This window comes from Macaca nemestrina, chromosome 18, assembly GCF_043159975.1.
Source record: "Macaca nemestrina isolate mMacNem1 chromosome 18, mMacNem.hap1, whole genome shotgun sequence".
Lineage (NCBI taxonomy): Eukaryota > Metazoa > Chordata > Mammalia > Primates > Cercopithecidae > Macaca > Macaca nemestrina.
Genome location: NC_092142.1, coordinates 20,126,151 through 20,144,701, shown reverse-complemented (window position 1 = coordinate 20,144,701; position 18,551 = coordinate 20,126,151). Strand labels below are relative to the sequence as shown.

General features: G+C 41.9%; 1 protein-coding gene across 2 annotated transcripts in view; it reads left to right on the top strand.

The window, feature by feature from the left end:
• Window positions 1-18,551, top strand: part of LOC105485052 (dynein axonemal heavy chain 3) — a 208,513-nt gene that overhangs the window by 136,887 nt on the left and 53,075 nt on the right. For both annotated transcript variants that reach the window (XM_071084215.1, XM_071084216.1), the window contains 6 exons: window positions 6,707-6,810; window positions 9,399-9,693; window positions 12,646-12,825; window positions 16,643-16,766; window positions 16,859-17,015; window positions 17,261-17,404. In XM_071084215.1, the coding sequence (XP_070940316.1) occupies window positions 6,707-6,810; window positions 9,399-9,693; window positions 12,646-12,825; window positions 16,643-16,766; window positions 16,859-17,015; window positions 17,261-17,404 (1,004 nt within the window). The remainder of the gene's footprint in view (window positions 1-6,706; window positions 6,811-9,398; window positions 9,694-12,645; window positions 12,826-16,642; window positions 16,767-16,858; window positions 17,016-17,260; window positions 17,405-18,551) is intronic.

Genomic DNA, 18,551 nt, shown 5'->3' with positions numbered 1-18,551 from the left:
GTATTTTTTGTAAAGACAGGATTTTGCCATGTTACTCAGCCTGTTCTCCAACTCCCAGACTCAAGTGATTCATCCACCTCGGCCTCCCAAAGTGCTGGAATTATAGGCATAAGCCACCATGCCCGGCCAAATCTTTTCTCATTAGCCCAAATGTTCCCAAATCAAGCCACAAATTAGCTCTAGCTCAACATCAGCAAAGGAAGAGGGAAAAATATTTTACTTATTCAGTCTTTTAGTATCTCCTTTTTATTGTAAAAGCAATTCTATTCTATTAAATAAAAATTATCAATAAGTATCTCTTTGTTCATACCACCTTATCGCGGTCATTTCAGTTTTCAAAAAATCTGTTTCCTTGCTTGTCTACCTGATTTCATCTCTTTACAGAGTTACCATAATGGTATATATTTCACTCTATAGTCTATTTTTATCTAGCATTGTTTCTTAAAAGCATTTTCTATGCTAATACTTAGCTTTTGCAACTATCATTTTAATGACCGAAGAATATTCCATCCATCTTATAAGAGCTAATTTTACTTGTCTCCTAATGTAGGATATGTAAGTTATTTCTTTGCTATCACAGATGGTGTTGCATACTCATGTATACAGATTATTTTCATTGTGAATTATTTCCTTATGATAAATTCCCAGAAATGGGATTTCTGACTTAGAGAACATTCTTGTAGCTCTGTAAGCATTGTGCCAGATTGCTTTCTAAAAGTGTTGCACCAGATTGACTTCTAGGTAAGGCTGCAGAGTGACGTAGAACAACAGAAGCTCACTTTTAAAATACCTAATGAAATCAGCAACAACAAACATTTTTTAATCCTAAAAAGTCCTCAGCAATAACCAAAGAATGAATTACAACTTAATTTTACAAACATTGTGAAGTAGTGAATAAGGAGAGAAAACAAGATTCTGGTCTGGTGTATCTCCCAACCCAGAACCTGCCACCCCGCTATCTTGCTAAGAGTGACAGGGAGAGGAAAGCAGGTCAGTTGACAACATTCTAAGAGTTCTTGCTGGAAATCACCAATGGAGAGGAAAGAGGACTATGATGATGGCTGGGCAGCTGCACAAAAGGTCTAAGAGAAACTCTCTATCATGGAAGCCCCTGTGTGATGCTGGAGGACCTTAGTAGGGATGGGAAAAACCACCAGGTTTTGCATCTTCCAGGACCCTGTGCTGCGTGGGGACATGAGCTGAATCCTACAGGAGTGGGGCAAATCACTAGCTAGGATAGGAGTGAGATGGATTCATGGTTCAGGAAATGTAGACAGATTTCAGAGAGAGGGTACAGTGCTCAGACTTTCCAGCAAGGGTAACTGAGCCTTTCCCTTTACCCAACCCTATAGATTAAGGCTATAGGAAAGAAAGCCACACACCATTCCTTGAATAGTGGCCGACACTGTAGATAAGATAAACTGTCCCCAGATAATGTTGGGAAAAATGTCAAGAAGAATTTACCCAATTATATCAGAGCAGAATGGTAAGGCAATCATGCACATATCAGAGAGAGAGAGAGAGAATGTTTAACAGAAAACACGAACCAAGAGCCAGAAAATATTTCTGTTGAAACAATTTTGTAATAATAGAAGTTTAACTTTTTAAAGTTCATAAATGAATAGTATGTTATACTGGCAAAAGAACAGAAATATAGATTAATTGAATATAATTGAGAGTCCAGAAGGAAAACTCTTGCATTTATGGTGACTTGATTTTTGACAATGGTGCCAAGATGATTAAATAGGAAAAGAATCATCTTTTCAACAAATTGTACTGGAACAACCGAATTATACATGTAAAAGACTGAATTTGTAGTTCTGCCTCACACTATAGTGAAAAATTAACTCAAAATAGATCAAAGACTTAAATGTAAAAGCTAAAACTATAAAACTCTTAGAAGAAAACATAGATGCACATTTTTATGATTTTGGAGTAGGCAATGATGTCTTAAGACAACAAAAGCACAAGTGACAAAAGAAAAAATAGATAAACTGAACATCATTAAAATTAAAAACTTTCGTGCTTCAAAGGACAACATCAAATGAAAAATCCCACAGAATGGGTGAAATTTCTTACAAATTATATATCTTATAAAGGACTCAAATTTAGAATATATAAAGAGTTATCATAATTCAATAATAAAAAGACAAATAACCCAATTAAAAATGAGCAAAATATCTGAATAGACAGTTATTTACAGAAGACATACAGGCCAGGCACGTTGGGGCTGATGCTTTTGGGAAGTTGAGATGGGGAAATCACTTGAGCCCTGGAGTTTGAGACCAGCCTGGGCAACATGACTAAACCCCATCTCTACAAAAAATACAAAAATTAGCTAAGCATGATGGTGTGTGCCTGCCTGTAGTCCCAGCTACTTGGGAGACAGAGACAGGAGGATCACCTGAGCCCTGAAGGCAGGGGTTGCAGTGGCCAAGATTGTACCACTGCACTCCAGCCTGAGTGACAGAGTGAGACCCTGTCTCAAAAAAAAAAAAAAAAAAGATATACAAAGGGCCAATAAGCCCATGACAAGATGCTCAATGTTATTAGCCATCAGGGAAATGCAAATTAAAACCACAATGAGATACTACTTTGCAACAACTAGGATGGGTATAATTAAAAAGATGAAAAACAACAAGTATTGGTGAGGATGCAGGAAAATCAGAACTCTCATCTACCATAATGGGAATGTAAAATGGTGCAGTAGCTTTGAAAAAGAGCCTGTGACCATTCCTCCAAAGTTAAACACAATCCAATTTAATTTAACTCAGAAGTTAAACAATATAGTTGTGGGCAGATCACTTGAGCTAAGTTCAAGACCAGCCTCGGCAACACAGCAAAAACCCGTCTCTACAAAAAAATACAAAAATTAGCCAGACGTGGTGGTGCATGCCTGTCGTCCCAGCTACTTGAGAGGCTGGGGCGGGAAGATCACTTGAATCTAGGAAGTTGAGGTTGCAGTGAGCAAGATGGTGCCACAGACCCTCCAGCCTGGGTGACAGCTAGGCCCGGTCTCAAATACATGCACGCACACACTCACACACTTTTTAAAGTGAAAGAAGCCAGTTGCAAAAGAACACATATTATATGATTCCCTTTATATAGGCAGAATAGGTAAATTTATAGAGACAGAAAGTACATTAGTGGTTGCCAGGGTACAAAGTGGGTGGGGGAGGGATTTGGCAGGTGACAGCTAAGAGGTGTGGGGTTTCTATCCAATGTAATGAAAAGTTCTAAAATTGATTGTGGTAATGGTTTCACAACTCTGTGAATATTAATATATTTACATATACGTGTGGTTTTGGTACGCTAAAAGTATAATTGAACTGTACACTTGAACTAGTTGGATTATATGATATGTAAATTACATTTCAATAAAGCTGTAGAAAGTTTGTAGATGAAGTGATACAACTACTAAATTAGAGAAATAGAGGAACTGAAGAGTCAGAGAAACAGATTGGGAATAAAATAATGCCATTAATGATCTAATAAGTGAATTAGAACAAGCAAGAACTAAAGTATACAAGGCTAGACATCAAATATATGGCTTAGAAATAAGGTTTGAGATAATTACACTTACAACAGAAGAAAAGAGAAAAACATTGACGCAATTAGAGACAATACAATTGATATGGAGACCAAATAATGCTAGTTCCTCAAGAACTCCAATCAATAGTATAAATAATATATACAAAGATACAGATGCAGAAACTTCTCCTAAAATGAACAATTGTTTCTACCAATTGTAAGAGTATGCTATGCTCCAAGAAAAACTGATACATAATAATTGACCAGAAAATATAACATAATTAAGTTATTGGACTTCCAGGGTAAATATCTGATGGGCCTCAGTTTCTGCACAGCAATTTAAAACACACACACACACACACACACACACACACACACACACACACACACACACAAACAGAATAGAGCAATATCTGCACGCCTTTGAAGGCAAGAAAATATGACATATTACTCTCAGCTAAGTCACTGTTAAAAATACAAAAGCAGCAGGCGGTCATTCTCAAACACATACAAGCTGAGAGAGTTGAGCACCTATAAGCTCCTTCTCGGAAAAAAGAAAAAAAAAAAATTAGGCTGGGCATGGTGGCTTATGCCTGTAATACTAGCACTTTAGGGGGCCAAGGCAGGCAGATTGCTTGAGCTCAGGAGTTTGAGACCAGCCTGGGCAACATAGCAAGACCGTATCTCTACAAAAAATAAAATAATTTGCTGGGTGTGGTGGCGTGTGCCTGTGGTCCCACCTACTCAGGAGACTGTGAGAAGATTGCTTGAGCCCAGGAGGTTGAGGCTGTAGTGAACTGTGATTGCACCACTGCACACTTTGACCTGGGCAACGAGTGAGACCCTGTCTCAAAAAAGAAAGAGAAAAAGAGAGAAAGAATGAAAGAAAAAGAGAGGAAAGAAGGAAGGAAGGAAGGAAGGAAGGAAGGAAGGAAGGAAGGAAGGAAGGAAGGAAGGAAGGAAGGAAGGGAGGGAGGGAGGGAGGGAGGGAGGGAGGGAGGGAGGGAGGGAGGGAGGGAGGGGAAGGAAGGAAGGGAGGGAGGGAGGGAGGGGAAGGAAGGAAGGAAAATACAGAAGGAGAAAGAAAGGGAGAGAGGGAGGGAGAGAGAGAGAAAGAGAAAGAAAGAAGAAACAAAGAAAAGAAAGGAAAAAAGGAAAGAAAGAAGAGAAAGAAGGAAGAAAGAAAAAGAAAGGCAAGAGAGAAAGAAAGAGGAAGAAAATTAGTTAGCTAAGAGATGAATTAAAACAAAGAATTCTTAAGTAGTCTGTGTTAAAAGTCCTGACCATTGCATCTACTTAAAAGTTTGAGCAGTGAATTTATTGAAATACAAACATAAGACTAAGGAATGGGGAAATTATGGTTGCAGAATAAAATATAAATGAATATGAACCCTGACAAAGTGAAAGTTATCGTGTCAATGACAACAAAAGGAACCAGAGAAGGGGAGGTGGAAGAAAGAGTTAATCACCTCACAGTTCACAAAGGAATCAATGAAATTGGTCTAAACTTGAATCGTGTGTATTCACAATTGAAATGGTGTGATATCAGGATTTGCCTTAAAACACTCCGAAGAAGGCAGAAGGGAAGGGGAAGGGAGAGAGATGAGGGAAGAGGAGAAAGGAAGGATGGAGGGAGAGAAAGAGAGAAGGAAAGAAAGAGATGGGGAGGACTGGGTACGGTGGCTCACACCTGTAATCCTAGCACTTTGGGAGGCCAAGTCAGGTGGATCACCTGAGGTCAGGAGTTTGAGACCAGCTTGGCCAATGTGTCAAAACCCTGTGTCTACTAATAATGCAAAAATTAGCAGGGCGTGATGGCGAGTACCTGTAATCCCAGCTACTGGGGAACTTGAGGCAGGAGAATTGCTTGAACTCGGGAGTCAGAGGTTGCAGTGAGCCGAGATCACGTCACTGCACTCTAGCCTGGCAACAGAGTGAGACTCCATCTCAAAAAAAAAAAAAAAAGAGAAAAAAGAAAGAAAGAAGGAAGGAAGAGAGAATAAAGGAAAATGAGTATGGTGCTGGTTGGAGGTAGTGAAATGGATGAGACAAGAACGGCAAAATGATCATGTTGAGGCTGGATAATACATACATGATGGTTTATTATACTATTCTCCTTTCTTTTTTTTTTATTTTTTTCACAATAAAAAGTTAAAATACAATAACAAAATGACATTAAATGATTTTTAAAGCATAATGACTTTAATCCCTTTATGACTTAAAATTGTGAAATACATTTTAGGACCCAGTGTCTCTTGTAGTGAAAAAAAGTGTATCTGAAAGTCAGCAGGTCCTTCAGTTACACTTCAATCTCCTTTTCTTTTGCTAGATTTAAGTAAAATTAACTTTAACATAGTTATTTTTAAATAGTATATGTCCAATGAGTCCCCTTCTTATAAAATCCTTTCTTTCATCTATCTGTCCTTCCATCTTCAGTTTGTTTGTGTGTCTAGAAAGAGGGCTAGAAGGATTGCCATCAAAAATTATCTCTGGATATGGGATTTTGACTAATTTATTGTCTTCTTTTTCTGTTCTGTTTTTAAATTATATATATATATATATATATATATATATATATATATATATATATATTTATTTATTTATTTTTGAGACAGAGTCTTGCTCTATAGCCCAGGCTGGAGTGCAGTGACACAATCTCGGCTCACTGCAAACTCTGCCTCCTGGGTTTGAATGATCCTCCTGCCTCAGCCTCCCAAGTAGCTGGGACTACAGGCACATGCCACCATGCCCAGCAAATTTTTTTGTATTTTTAGTAGAGATGGGGTTTCACCATGTTGGCCAGGCTGGTCTTGAACTCCTGACTTCAGGTGATTCACCCACCTCAGCCTCCCAAAGTGCTGGGATTACAGGCGTGAGCCACTGTGCCTGGCCTTGTTCTCTTTTAATACTTGCTGTTTACATTATGAAAACTAATTTAATAATTTGCATAATTAGAACCTATCATTTTTATACAAATAATAAAGTCACTACTCTTTAAAAAGTGTTGTTTCAGTTTATACACTTTCCAGCAATGTATAAGTTTCACCACAACTATGCCAGTACTGGTAGTTACACATTTTCAGTTGCTGATAACTGAGGGACTTAAAATCCTCAAATATGGGAGACAAGTAAAGCCTTCATGTGCTAATGATCTGTTTTGTTTCTTTGGGTACAGGAAGCATCTATGATTTTTATTTCATCAAACAAGCTGGTGGACATTGGGAAATGTGGACACAGTATATCACCAAAGAGGAGGAAAAAATTCCAGCTGGTGCAAAGGTATAAAGAGAAGCATTGGCCATGGAAATTTGGTTTCCAGCATTATCCAAATATTCTCTCAGGTGGAAGAATTAAGTCTTTGCAAGGAGTTTTAAGAGCTTTCTTTAGAAAAATATTTAAACATGAGCTGCACTGGACCTTCAAAAATATGGGCTTTAGAATCAGAGAGACACAGCATCCTTTCTCGGCTTCAATTTACTCACCCAAAAAATGGCGGTGCGGGGAACATTTATGGTTACAGAGGTTGGAGGTGTTATACATGAACACATGGCACACACTAGGGGTTACATCAGTGTTTGTTGCTATTCTGATTATTGTCATTATCAATAATACCAGGTACTGGCCGGGCGTGGTGGCTCACACCTGTAATCCCAGCACTTTGGGAGGCCGGGGCAGGGGGATCACCTGAAGTCGGGAGTGCAAGACCAGCCTGGCCAACATGGTGAAACCCCATCTCTACTAAAAATACAAAATTAGCTGGGCGTGGTGGCACACGCCTATAATCCCAGCTACTTGGGAGGCTGAGGCAGGAGAATTGCTTGAACTCCAGAGGCAGAGGTTTCAGTGAGCCGAGATTGCGCCATTGCACTTCAGCCTGGGGGACAAGAGCAAAACTCTGTCTCTAATAATAATAATAACAGTAATAATAATACCAGAGAGTCATCAGTGTGCTTCTCAGTGATCTCAGCAAAAAAGGATTCTTCGAATCCTCAGAGAAAGATTTTCTTGATCAGAATTCTCTGAAAAGTAGGTTCTGATTAATAAGTTTTCTGATTGGAAAATGATTCACCTACAACTCCTGCTCTTTTCAATCCTTGTGGAATATCTTTTCAGAGAGTTTTTATGTCCCTGTTAGTAGAATCTAGTGGGCATAGTTTATCTTTCTGAAGTGACTGGAGATTGTTCAGGCCCTGCGTGGAGTGGTAGGTGGTGGACAAAGTACAGATATTGACAGCCAAATCAGACACCAAGCAGGACCACAGCTGTATGTGTAAGGATGTGTCAGGCAGGGTGAATGGGTGCTGACTTCAGGACACACCTTGGGGGCTGAGTGTTGTAAAGCAACCCCCAGCACTGAGGTCCTAAACTTTAATTCTCCAAAAAGAGCTTAGTCACTTGAGCTCCAGGGATTTACAATCTTGCTGAATTAATTCAAGTAAAAGAGTCCAATGAAGAAAATATCTTCAGTTCTGGAGATTTTTCCCTTGTCAAACAATTGTCCTAGTTCCTGAAAATAAACATCTATGAAACCCAACTTGCTTTAACTTCCCAGTCTTGGTAGCAAAATGGGCATCTTGAATCTAGGTCTGCATTCAACATCACTTGCTGGCTATATGGCTTTGGATAAGTTAGCCAGTTTCTTTGAGCTTCCATTATTTCATCTGTGTTATTACATACCTGCCTTAGAAGGTTACTGGGAAGACTGTAGGGGGTAATACAGGCAAAACACCCATAGTTAAGCACCTGTTACTTCTCTTCTTCTCAACTTTAATTCCCTTGTCTCATCTGTTTCTTTTCCTTTGATCAAATTACTTACAGAAAGAAGCTGAGCCTTTGTCTACCAGTATATATGGGGCCGCCATGTTGCACAGACCTAGGTGATGCCATTTGCATCATGGTCCAGTTTTGCTTTAGGAGGTGCCATTGACATGATCCATAGTGTGAATGGTACTGTGTTGTGGTTGTACAACACAGTGGCCCCAAGTTCTAGTCCCTTTCAGCCTAGACATAGAAGGAGACTTCAGTGTATGATATAATTTTCCTGCCTCTTCCCCTTCACCCACAGAGGGACCAAATGTAGCCAAATGGCTGATGAAAGGGTTCAAGCTCAGAGAATCCAAACCAAGGTCAGGTGTCCTGTCCAAATAGGGATTCCAGGAGCCTGAGACCAGGCCTTAAGAGTCCAACTGGGACCTGAATACCAGGAAGAGTATGTATTAATACAATCCCCATATTGGAAAAGGCATGGGATTAGTAGGGGTGGGTCTTTTAACCAAGAATGTAAGTGTTGTAAAAAACAAATCAGAAACAAGCACAGATCATGGGGATTCAGGATCACACTTACACCCTCTGAGCCAGGCAGTGACAATGACATAGGGGAAGTCGACCTCACCTGGGACAAGGGAGACAAGTTGGTTCAGAGCAATGCTCTAGGAGCACAGCAGCTATGGACCAATCCTTACCACTACTGTTTATAATATGACCATTCAGTAGTGAAGACTGTAGACTTTGGAATCATACAAGCTGGGATTCAACTCCCTGCATTTTTACTTACTTGCTCTGTTACTTGGGCAAGTTGCAGAAAGGCTCTCGTCCTCAGTCTTCTCATCTACAATACACAGACGGTAATGCCTAACTTTACATGCATGATCTTGTTTAATCCTCAAGCCACCTCTGTGAATTAGGTGCCATTATTATCCCCATTTTACAGATGAAGAAACTGAGGCCTGTGGAGAGGTTAAAGACTCGCCTAAGGTCATAAAGATAGTAAGGGATGGAGCTAGAATGTAAACCCAGGTCTCTTAAACGCCAAGACCCCCAGCTTCCTGGGCCCAGGACCAAGACTCTCCCATGTCTGTGTGGTACAGGTCTCAGAACTCATCATCCCCACAATGGAGACAGCCCGGCAGTCCTTCTTCTTGAAAACCTACTTAGACCATGAGATTCCAACGCTGTTTGTGGGCCCCACAGGCACTGGCAAGTCAGCCATCACCAACAACTTCCTTCTCCACCTTCCCAAGAATATGTACCTGCCCAACTGCCTCAATTTCTCTGCCAGAACCTCAGCCAATCAGACCCAGGATATCATCATGTCCAAGCTGGATCGACGACGGAAGGGCCTTTTCGGGCCTCCCATAGGGAAGAAAGCAGTGGTGTTTGTGGGTAAGGCATTGAGCTGGGTCTGGACACAACCAGATTCTTCCACCATAAGCTGCAACAAACTACAGCTTCCGCTTGTAGTGCCACTGTAAATGCCTTACTCTTCCTGGGAGATCAAATAGTTCTGGTTAATGTAGTTTAGTATTCATTCCCTCCTCTTCCTTTTCTTCTTCCTCCTTCCCTCCCTCCTTTCCTTCTTCCCTCCTTCCCTCCTTCCTTCCTTCCTTTCCTTCCTTTCTTCCTTTCTTCCTCATAGTGAGTAGTAATTTCAGAAGGGGACTGTGCTGTTTGCCTGCTGGCATTTCCAAAAGCAACACACACCTTGTGATAAACCCCTTGTTCCATTTTATGTCAGATAAATGTCCTATCACTAAATGGAGAAACCTAATACTTGCTAAATAAACATTTGCGAAATAAGCACAGTGGGCCGGGCGCGGTGGCTCAAGCCTGTAATCCCAGCACTTTGGGAGGCCGAGACGGGCGGATCACGAGGTCGGGAGATCGAGACCATCCTGGCTAACACGGTGAAACCCCGTCTCTACAAAAAAAATACAAAAAACTAGCCGGGCGAGGTGGCGGGCGCCTGTAGTTCCAGCTACTCGGGAGGCTGAGGCAGGAGAATGGCGTGAACCCGGGAGGCAGAGCTTGCAGTGAGCTGAGATCCGGCCACTGCACTCCAGCCTGGGCGACAGAGCGAGACTCCGTCTCAAAAAAAAAAAAAAAAAAAAATAAGCACAGTGAATTTTCCCAGGACTTTAACTGTTTTACAAAACATTTCCTCATTTAGGTCACTTGAGCCCCACAGCCCTGTGGGCTTATTAACCATCATTGTCATTTTACGAGTCAGTGCATTGAGGCTCCAGAAGGTTAAATTTCCTGTTTGGGATCAAATATCTAGAACATTCTAGAGCTGTGACCCAAACCCAGGCTTTTTAGTGCCAAATACATTATATTTTCCACTATCTTACTGTTGACACATAGAGTTCTCATTTAGCAATAGTAATGCCCCACACTTCTGGATTATTTCATGATCTGCCTTTAAAACTCATGTGTTCAGAGGAAATATTGCCTGAGTTCATATCCTTGCCAGCTAACAGCTCTTCAGAGGCAGGGGTCCTATTTTATTTTACATTCCTTTTCTTTTTCTCCTTTTCTCCATCTCGCTCTCCCTCCCTATTTTTATGGTATATTCAAAAACAGGGTAAGCGTTGCAGCCAAACAGATCTAGTTTCAAATCTTACTTTTTTGAGAGAGGGAAGGTCTCACTCTGTCATCCAGGCTGGAGTGCAGAGGCACAATCCCAGCTCACTGCAGCCTCCAACTCCTGGGCCCAAGTGATCCTACTACCTCAGCCTCCCACGTAGCTAGGACTACAGGCACATGCCATCAATCTTGGCTAATTTTTCTATTCTTTGTAGAGATGGGGGTCTCGCTTTGTTACCCAGGCTGGGTGAACTCCTGGCCTCAAGTGATCCTCCCCGCTTGGCCTCCCAAAGTGTTTGGATTACAGGCATGAACCACCATGCCCAACTTCAAAGCTTACTTTTTAACCCTAGGTATATTGTGACTTAACGTCCCTAACCCTCAGTTCCTCACCTTTAACGTAGAGTTATACTATCTTCCTTATAAAGTTAGTATTGGATTAGATGAGATAATATATATAAGGCTCCTAAAATGTTACCCTACACAAACTGGGTATTCAAACAGTATTTGTTGAAGAAAAACTTAAAAAGTCCCTATTTTATTGAGTGCCTCTGATGTGCCAGGACTGAGTAATATGCTATTGGGGAAAATGCAGTCCCTGCTCTTGGGGAAGTCTTAATATATTCTTGCCATTTTGGTTTTCTCATCAAAAACCCCCGCTCAGGCTGGGCACGGTGGCTCATGCCTGTAATCCCAGCATTTTGGGAGGCCGAGGCAGGTGGATCACTTGAGGTCAGGATTTTGAGACCAGCCTGGCCAGCATGGTGAAACCCCATCTCTACTAAAAATACAAAAATTAGCTGGGCGTAGTGGTGTGTGCCTGTAATCCCAGCTACTTGGGAGGCTGAGGCAGGAGAATCACTTGAACCCGGGAGACGGAGTTTGCAGTGAGCCAAGATCGCACCACTGCACTCCAGCCTGGGTGACAGAGCAAGACTCTGTCTCAAAAACAAAAACAAAATAAACAAACGAACAAACCCAGCTCAAAACCTAGGGTCTCATCGTCTGTTGTTCCCCTTGAAGTTCAACTATTACCTGTTGGTCAAATTAAATACTCTATTGGCTGTGAGCTTGTGGGAGCTTGACTGTTGCCATCATATGGGGAGCAATTAATAAAATGTCTAGCACTTAGTAGACAATCTATTTTGCTTAAGAGAAATGGGAAAAAAATTAAATGCCTGTTTTCTTTTTGTTTTTCTTTTCTTTTTTCTTTTTGAGGCAGGATCTCACTCTGTTGCCCAGGCTGGATGCAGTGGCACAATCTTGGCTCACTACAACCTCTGCCTCCAAGGCTCAAACAATCCTCCCACCTTAGCCTCCTGAGTATGGGACCACAGGCATGAGCCACCACACCTGGCTAATTTTTTTTTTTTTTTTTTGGAGAGACAGGGTTTCGCCATGTTGCCCAGGCTGGTCTCAAACTCCTGAGCTCAAGCGATCTGCCTGCCTCGGCCTTCCACAGTGCTGGGATTATAGGCATGAGCCACCACGCCCGGCCAAGCCAGTTTGTTAATGTCAGTCTGTGCATCCTTATAGTCACAGTGGACACAGATTTCAATGAGGCAGGAGAGGCCAGAACTCAGGAAAACCCCTCCCAATCTGGTCAGGGCATCCATTGACTAAGCCCTCACTGGAATGGGGAATGGAAACCTGGGAACAGATTCCCCTACAGGGGAATTGCCATCTCTTACCTGCTGTGAGCAGAGGATGCCATGAACTTGCAATGACTGTGTCTGTGGCTTCTTTCCCCAGATGACCTCAACATGCCAGCCAAAGAGGTGTATGGGGCCCAGCCCCCCATCGAGCTCCTGAGGCAGTGGATTGACCACGGTTACTGGTTTGACAAGAAAGACACAACCAGGCTGGACATCGTGGACATGCTGCTCGTGACAGCCATGGGGCCCCCCGGGGGAGGAAGGAATGACATTACTGGTATGTGAAGGAAAGAGCTCATTCCTCTTTCCCTCCATCCCCAGCAGAGCTGGGCCACCTTTATGAAAGGAGGGTCGGTGTGCCACAGTCTCCTGCCAAACCACATGGCCAGAGCGTGGAGCAGAAGCGTGTTTAGGCTACAGGCTTCATGTTGGAAATGGTGTGAAATAGGAGGGGACGATGACAAGAAGATGTGAGGAGTGTTTGGCTAGGCCCTAGAGAAACAGAGTCTCATATGCAAAGTAGAGTTCAGTGTGGCCAGCGTGTGTTCTGGGAGGGAGGCTTGATCTAGAAGCCTCAACTAGGGGTGCACGACAGTCATCCATTATATTCGTTATAATTCTTTAGGTTGCCAGAGACAGAACGCCTAACCCAAAGTGCCCTAAGCAAAATTAATAACAATAAAAAATAGCAAATAAATGAATCAATGGATATATTGCTTCACCTGCAACTTGATCCACCTAGTCCTGTAGATCTGTACTTCTATTCTGATATACATTATTGTTTAAGAACCTTCATACCGAGTGGGCGCAGTGGCTCGTGCCTGTAATCTCAGCACTTTGGGAGGCTGAAGCGGGTAGATCGCTTGAGGCCAGGAGTTTGAGACCACCCTGGCCAACATAGTAAAACCCCATCTCTACTAAAAATTAAAAAATTAGCTGGGCTTGGTGGCTTGCGCCTATAGTCCCAGCTACTCGGGAGGCTGAGATTTTTAAAATACAAAAATAAAGACGTGTTACAACATGGATGAAACTTAAAGACACTATTGTCTTTAAGTGAAATAAACCATATCATTAAGTGAAATAAACCATTCACAAAAAGACAAATATTGTGTGATTCCACTTATATGAGGTACTCAAAGTAGTCAAATTGATAGAGACAAGAAGCAGAATAGTGGTTGTCAAAGTCTGGAGGGAGGGGAGATTGAGGAGTGAATGAATGAATGAATGAATGAATGAATGAATGAATTTTCATTTGGGAATATGAAGCTTCTGTAGACGAATGGTGGAGATGGTTGCACAACAATGTGAATGTGCTTGATGCCTCTGAACTGTACACTTACAAATGGTTAAAATGGCCAATTTTATGTTATATATATTTTATCACAATAAAAACTTTTTATTTTTTTATTTAATTAATTAATTTATTTTTTGAGACAGAGTCTCGCTCTTGTCGCCCAGGCTGGAGTGCAATGGCATGATCTCGGCTCACTGCAACCTTTGCCTGCGGGTTTGAGTGATTCTCCTACCTCAGTTCCCTAAGTAGCTGGGATTACAGGCACCCGCCACCATGCCCGACTAATTTTGTGTATTTTTAGTAGAGATGAGATTTCATCCTGTTGGCCAGGCTAGTCTCGAACTCTGGACCTCAGGTGATCCACCCACCTCGGCCTCCCAAAGTACTGGGATTACAGGCATGAGCCACTGCGCCAGGCCAAAGGGATGAAATCTGAAACCCAACAAGTCTCTGGATCCAGCTACGAATTTGTAGGAAATACAGAGGACAGAGGAACATGATGAACTGCATCATAAGTGTGTAATCAACAAAATCCTGACTATGAAAACTCTAAGTCAAATAGCCCAGATCTTCAACAGATAAGACACATAAGAAAGGAATGGAGGGAAAAACCTATAAATTAAAGAGAGACCTTAAAAAATACACATGAGGCTGGGTGCAGAGGCTCACATCTGTAATCCTAGCACTTTGGGAGGCTGAGGCGGGTGAATCACCTGAGGTCAGGAGTTTGAGACCAGCCTGGCCAATATGGCAAAACCCCATCTCTACTAAAAAGACAAAAATTAGCTGGGCGTGGTGGTGCATGCCTGTAATCCCAGCTACTTGGGGTTGAGGAAGGAGAATTGCTTGAACCAGGGAGATGGAGGTTGCAGTGAGCCGAGATCGTGCCACTACACCCTAGACTGTGCAATAGGAGTGAGACTCCATCTCAGGAAAAAAAAAAAAAAAAAAAAAAAAAAAGCATATGGTTAACTGGCAGAATTAAACAATTAAACCCTGGTGTCTACAAATAAATGCTTGAAATGCTTGGATGGTAAAAACCATGAAGAAATGCAAGACAGCAATTACTATAAAAGTCAGAAGAGTGATAACTTTTGGAGGAAGAAAAGGAGAGAGTTTGATTGGGATGGGCTCTGTTGAGAGGCTTTTGTGGAGGGCTGGCAAAATTCTATTTTGTTTTTGTTTTGTTTGTCTGTTTGTTTTGAGACGGAGTCTTGCTCTGTCGCTCAGGCTGGAGTGCAGTGGCACAATCTCGGCTCACTGCAACCTCCGCCTCCTGGGTTCAAGCAATTCTCCTGCCTCAACCTCCCGAGTAGTTGGGACTATGGGCATGTGCCACCACGCCTGGCTAATTTTTGTATTTTTAGTAGAGACGGGGTTTCGCTATGTTGGCCAGGCTGGTCTCAGTCTCTTGACCTCGTGATCTACCCACGTGCTGGCCTCCCAAAGTGCTGGGATTACAGGAGTGAGCCACCACGCCCGGCTGGCAAAATTCTATTTCTTAATCTTGACAGTAGATGCTAAGAGTATTAACCTTATAATGACTTGCTAAACTATACATTTGTTTTGTGTGGTTTTCTGTATCTATCTTTTACTTGTAACAAAAAAAATGTTTTAAAGATATACAGGCAAACCTATAGAGACAGAAAGCAGATTATTAGTTGCTGAGAACCATGGGAAAATGGGGAGTGACTGCTAATGGGTACAAGGTTTCTTTTTAGCGCAATTAAAATGTTCTAAAATTGTGATAATGGTTGTACAACCCTGAATATATTAAAAATCATTGAATAATTGTACTTTAAATGGGCGAATTGTACAATATGTGAGTTATTATTGGGATATCAATAAAGCTGGTATATATCGATATAAATAAGTACGTAAATATAGATATCTAACAATGATAGATTAGACAGATAGATGCATAGATATATAGATACATAGAAAGATGATAGATAGATTAGATAGATAGATGATATAAGGATACCAAATTAACAGTAGTTACCTTGGGCAGGGGAGAATGGATTTGGCGCATATAAAGTAAGTGAAAGAAGGAGATTTTCACTTTCAACAAAAGTATTCCTGAATCGTGACTCTTTTACAATGATCATGTATTGCCTTTATCTTTTAAAAACAATCTTGAGGCTGGGTGCAGTGTCTCATGCCTGCAATCCCAGCACTTTGGGAGGCCAAGGCCGGCAGATCACCTGAAGTCAGGAGTTTGAGACCAGCCTGGCCAACATGATGAAACCCCATCTCTACTAAAAATACAAAAATTAGATGGGCATGGTGGCGTGCACCTGTAGTCCCAGCTACTCCGGAGGCTGAGGCTGGAGAATCGCTTGAGCCCGGGAGGCAGAGGTTTCAGTGAGCTGAGATGGCACCACTGCACTCCAGCCAGGGCAACAAAGCGAGACTCCATCCCTAAAAAATATATATAATATAATATAATGTAATGTAATATAATATAATAATCTTGAACGCTAAACTAGCACGGTCGGTAGAACTTCTGCAGTATGGCGATGCTCTATATCTGTACTGAGAAATACAGTAGCCACTAGCCACATGTGGCTCTTGAGCATTTGAAGTGTGGCGAGACTAAGGAAGAGCATTTTTAATGTTATTTAATATTAATTAATTTAAGTTTAAATTGCTGCAGGTGACTAGAAGCTGCCATATTGCACAGCACAGCTCTAGAACATGAAGCCAGAAGGCTAAGCCAACTCTCCTGCATCCTAGGGTCACAGACAGTGTGAGAATATGTGTTTTCCAGGATGATTCACTTGTGTGTTGTGTCCCCCAGGACGATTCACTCGCCATATGAATATCGTTTCCATCAATGCCTTTGAGGATGACATTTTAACCAAGATTTTCAGTTCGATTGTTGACTGGCACTTCGGGAAAGGGTTTGATGTGATGTTCTTAAGGTAAGAGGTTCCCACGTCTTCCCGGATATTGGGCTGGGGGTTCTCAGTTTCCGGCCCCTCCTTGAATACTGTGCCATCCCTTTCCTCCCAAGGTATGGAAAGATGCTGGTCCAAGCTACTAAGACAATTTATAGAGAGGCAGTGGAGAACTTCTTGCCAACTCCCTCTAAGTCACATTACGTCTTTAACCTGCGGGACTTCTCACGAGTGATTCAAGGGGTCCTGCTGTGCCCTCACACACACCTGCAGGTCAGTCACTATCATTTTACTACCAAAATCATTCAGCATGTCCTTGGCTACATGGAACATGTAGTAATAGCAGTAATAGCTAACTTTTATTAAGCACTTCATCTATGCTAGGCGTTGTGCTAAGCATTTTATAAACATTATCTAGTTCAATCCTCACATCAACCCCAGGACTTAGCTACTACTTGAGAACTATGACCTCAGGGACCATCTTCCACTCGTTTGAATAATTAACTCTGGATTTTTAGGATGTAGAAAAATGTATCCGACTTTGGATCCATGAGGTTTATCGGGTCTTCTATGACCGTCTGATTGACAAGGAGGACAGACAGGTCTTCTTCAACATGGTGAAGGAAACCACCTCCAATTGCTTCAAGCAGTCCGTAGAGAAGGTAAATCAGATTCTGTGATCATTTGGCCTCAGAAATGGTTCCAAGTGTTTAACTATGTTACTCTCAGATTTCAGGTTCCCTTCCTGTTGGAGACTCCCAGCTCTGCACTCTGAATCTCAGGAAACAGTATTGAGTCAACTGCTCTTTTGATTTGGTGATATTTCACTCGGTCCAACGTTGCTTCCCTTCTGTTGTAACATATAAGTTTGAATCCAATCAAAATGGCTTAACATTTACAATAACATTATTTGTTTATAATGACCTTAAACGCATTTTTAGGATCAATTAATTGGTGACTTGAGAAATGAACTGTATTATACATTGTCATGATTTGACTGAGGTCCTATAAAGCCCAAGTGGAAGATTGTTATGGTCTTCCAGGTGCGAATATTTTCTCTTTTCCATTTTCATATAAGAAAAGTTGTTTTGGGCCGGGCGCGGTGGCTCAAGCCTGTAATCCCAGCACTTTGGGAGGCCGAGACGGGCGGATCACGAGGTCAGGAGATCGAGACCATCCTGGCTAACACAGTGAAACCCTGTCTCTACTAAAAATACAAAAACTTAGCCGGGCGAGGTGGCGGGCGCCTGTAGTCCCAGCTACTCGGGAGGCTGAGGCAGGAGAATGGCGTGAACCCGGGAGGCGGAGCTTGCAGTGAGCTGAGATCTGGCCACTGCACTCCAGCCTGGGTGACAGAGCGAGACTCCGTCTCAAAAAAAAAAAAAAAAAAAAGTTGTTTTAAACATCTATATTTGCATCATCTGGTTATTCTTCCACTGCTAAGAAGCTGTGATTTCTCCATAGAAAAATTTCAAGTGTTTCATCTTGCGTTCAGAGGCCAAGTGCAAAAGCGTCACTGGGTTCTAACATAGGAAGAGGAGGCATCTAAAACATTCCTACTCCAGGCACAGAGTGGGGAACAGGGGTAGTGTCTATACCTCTAGTTGGTGGAGGATCAAGCACATAAGAAATGATGCCATCCTTCAACTGTCTTTTCTGGGGACCATACAAACTGACTACCAATGTTTTAATCACTTGGTAAATAGACTGATTCAAGCGTTTATACTCTAATGTCCTTTCTTTTAACAAGTAATTATTTATTTTTAGAGGTAGGACCTCATTCTGTCACCCAGGCTGGAGTGCAATGGT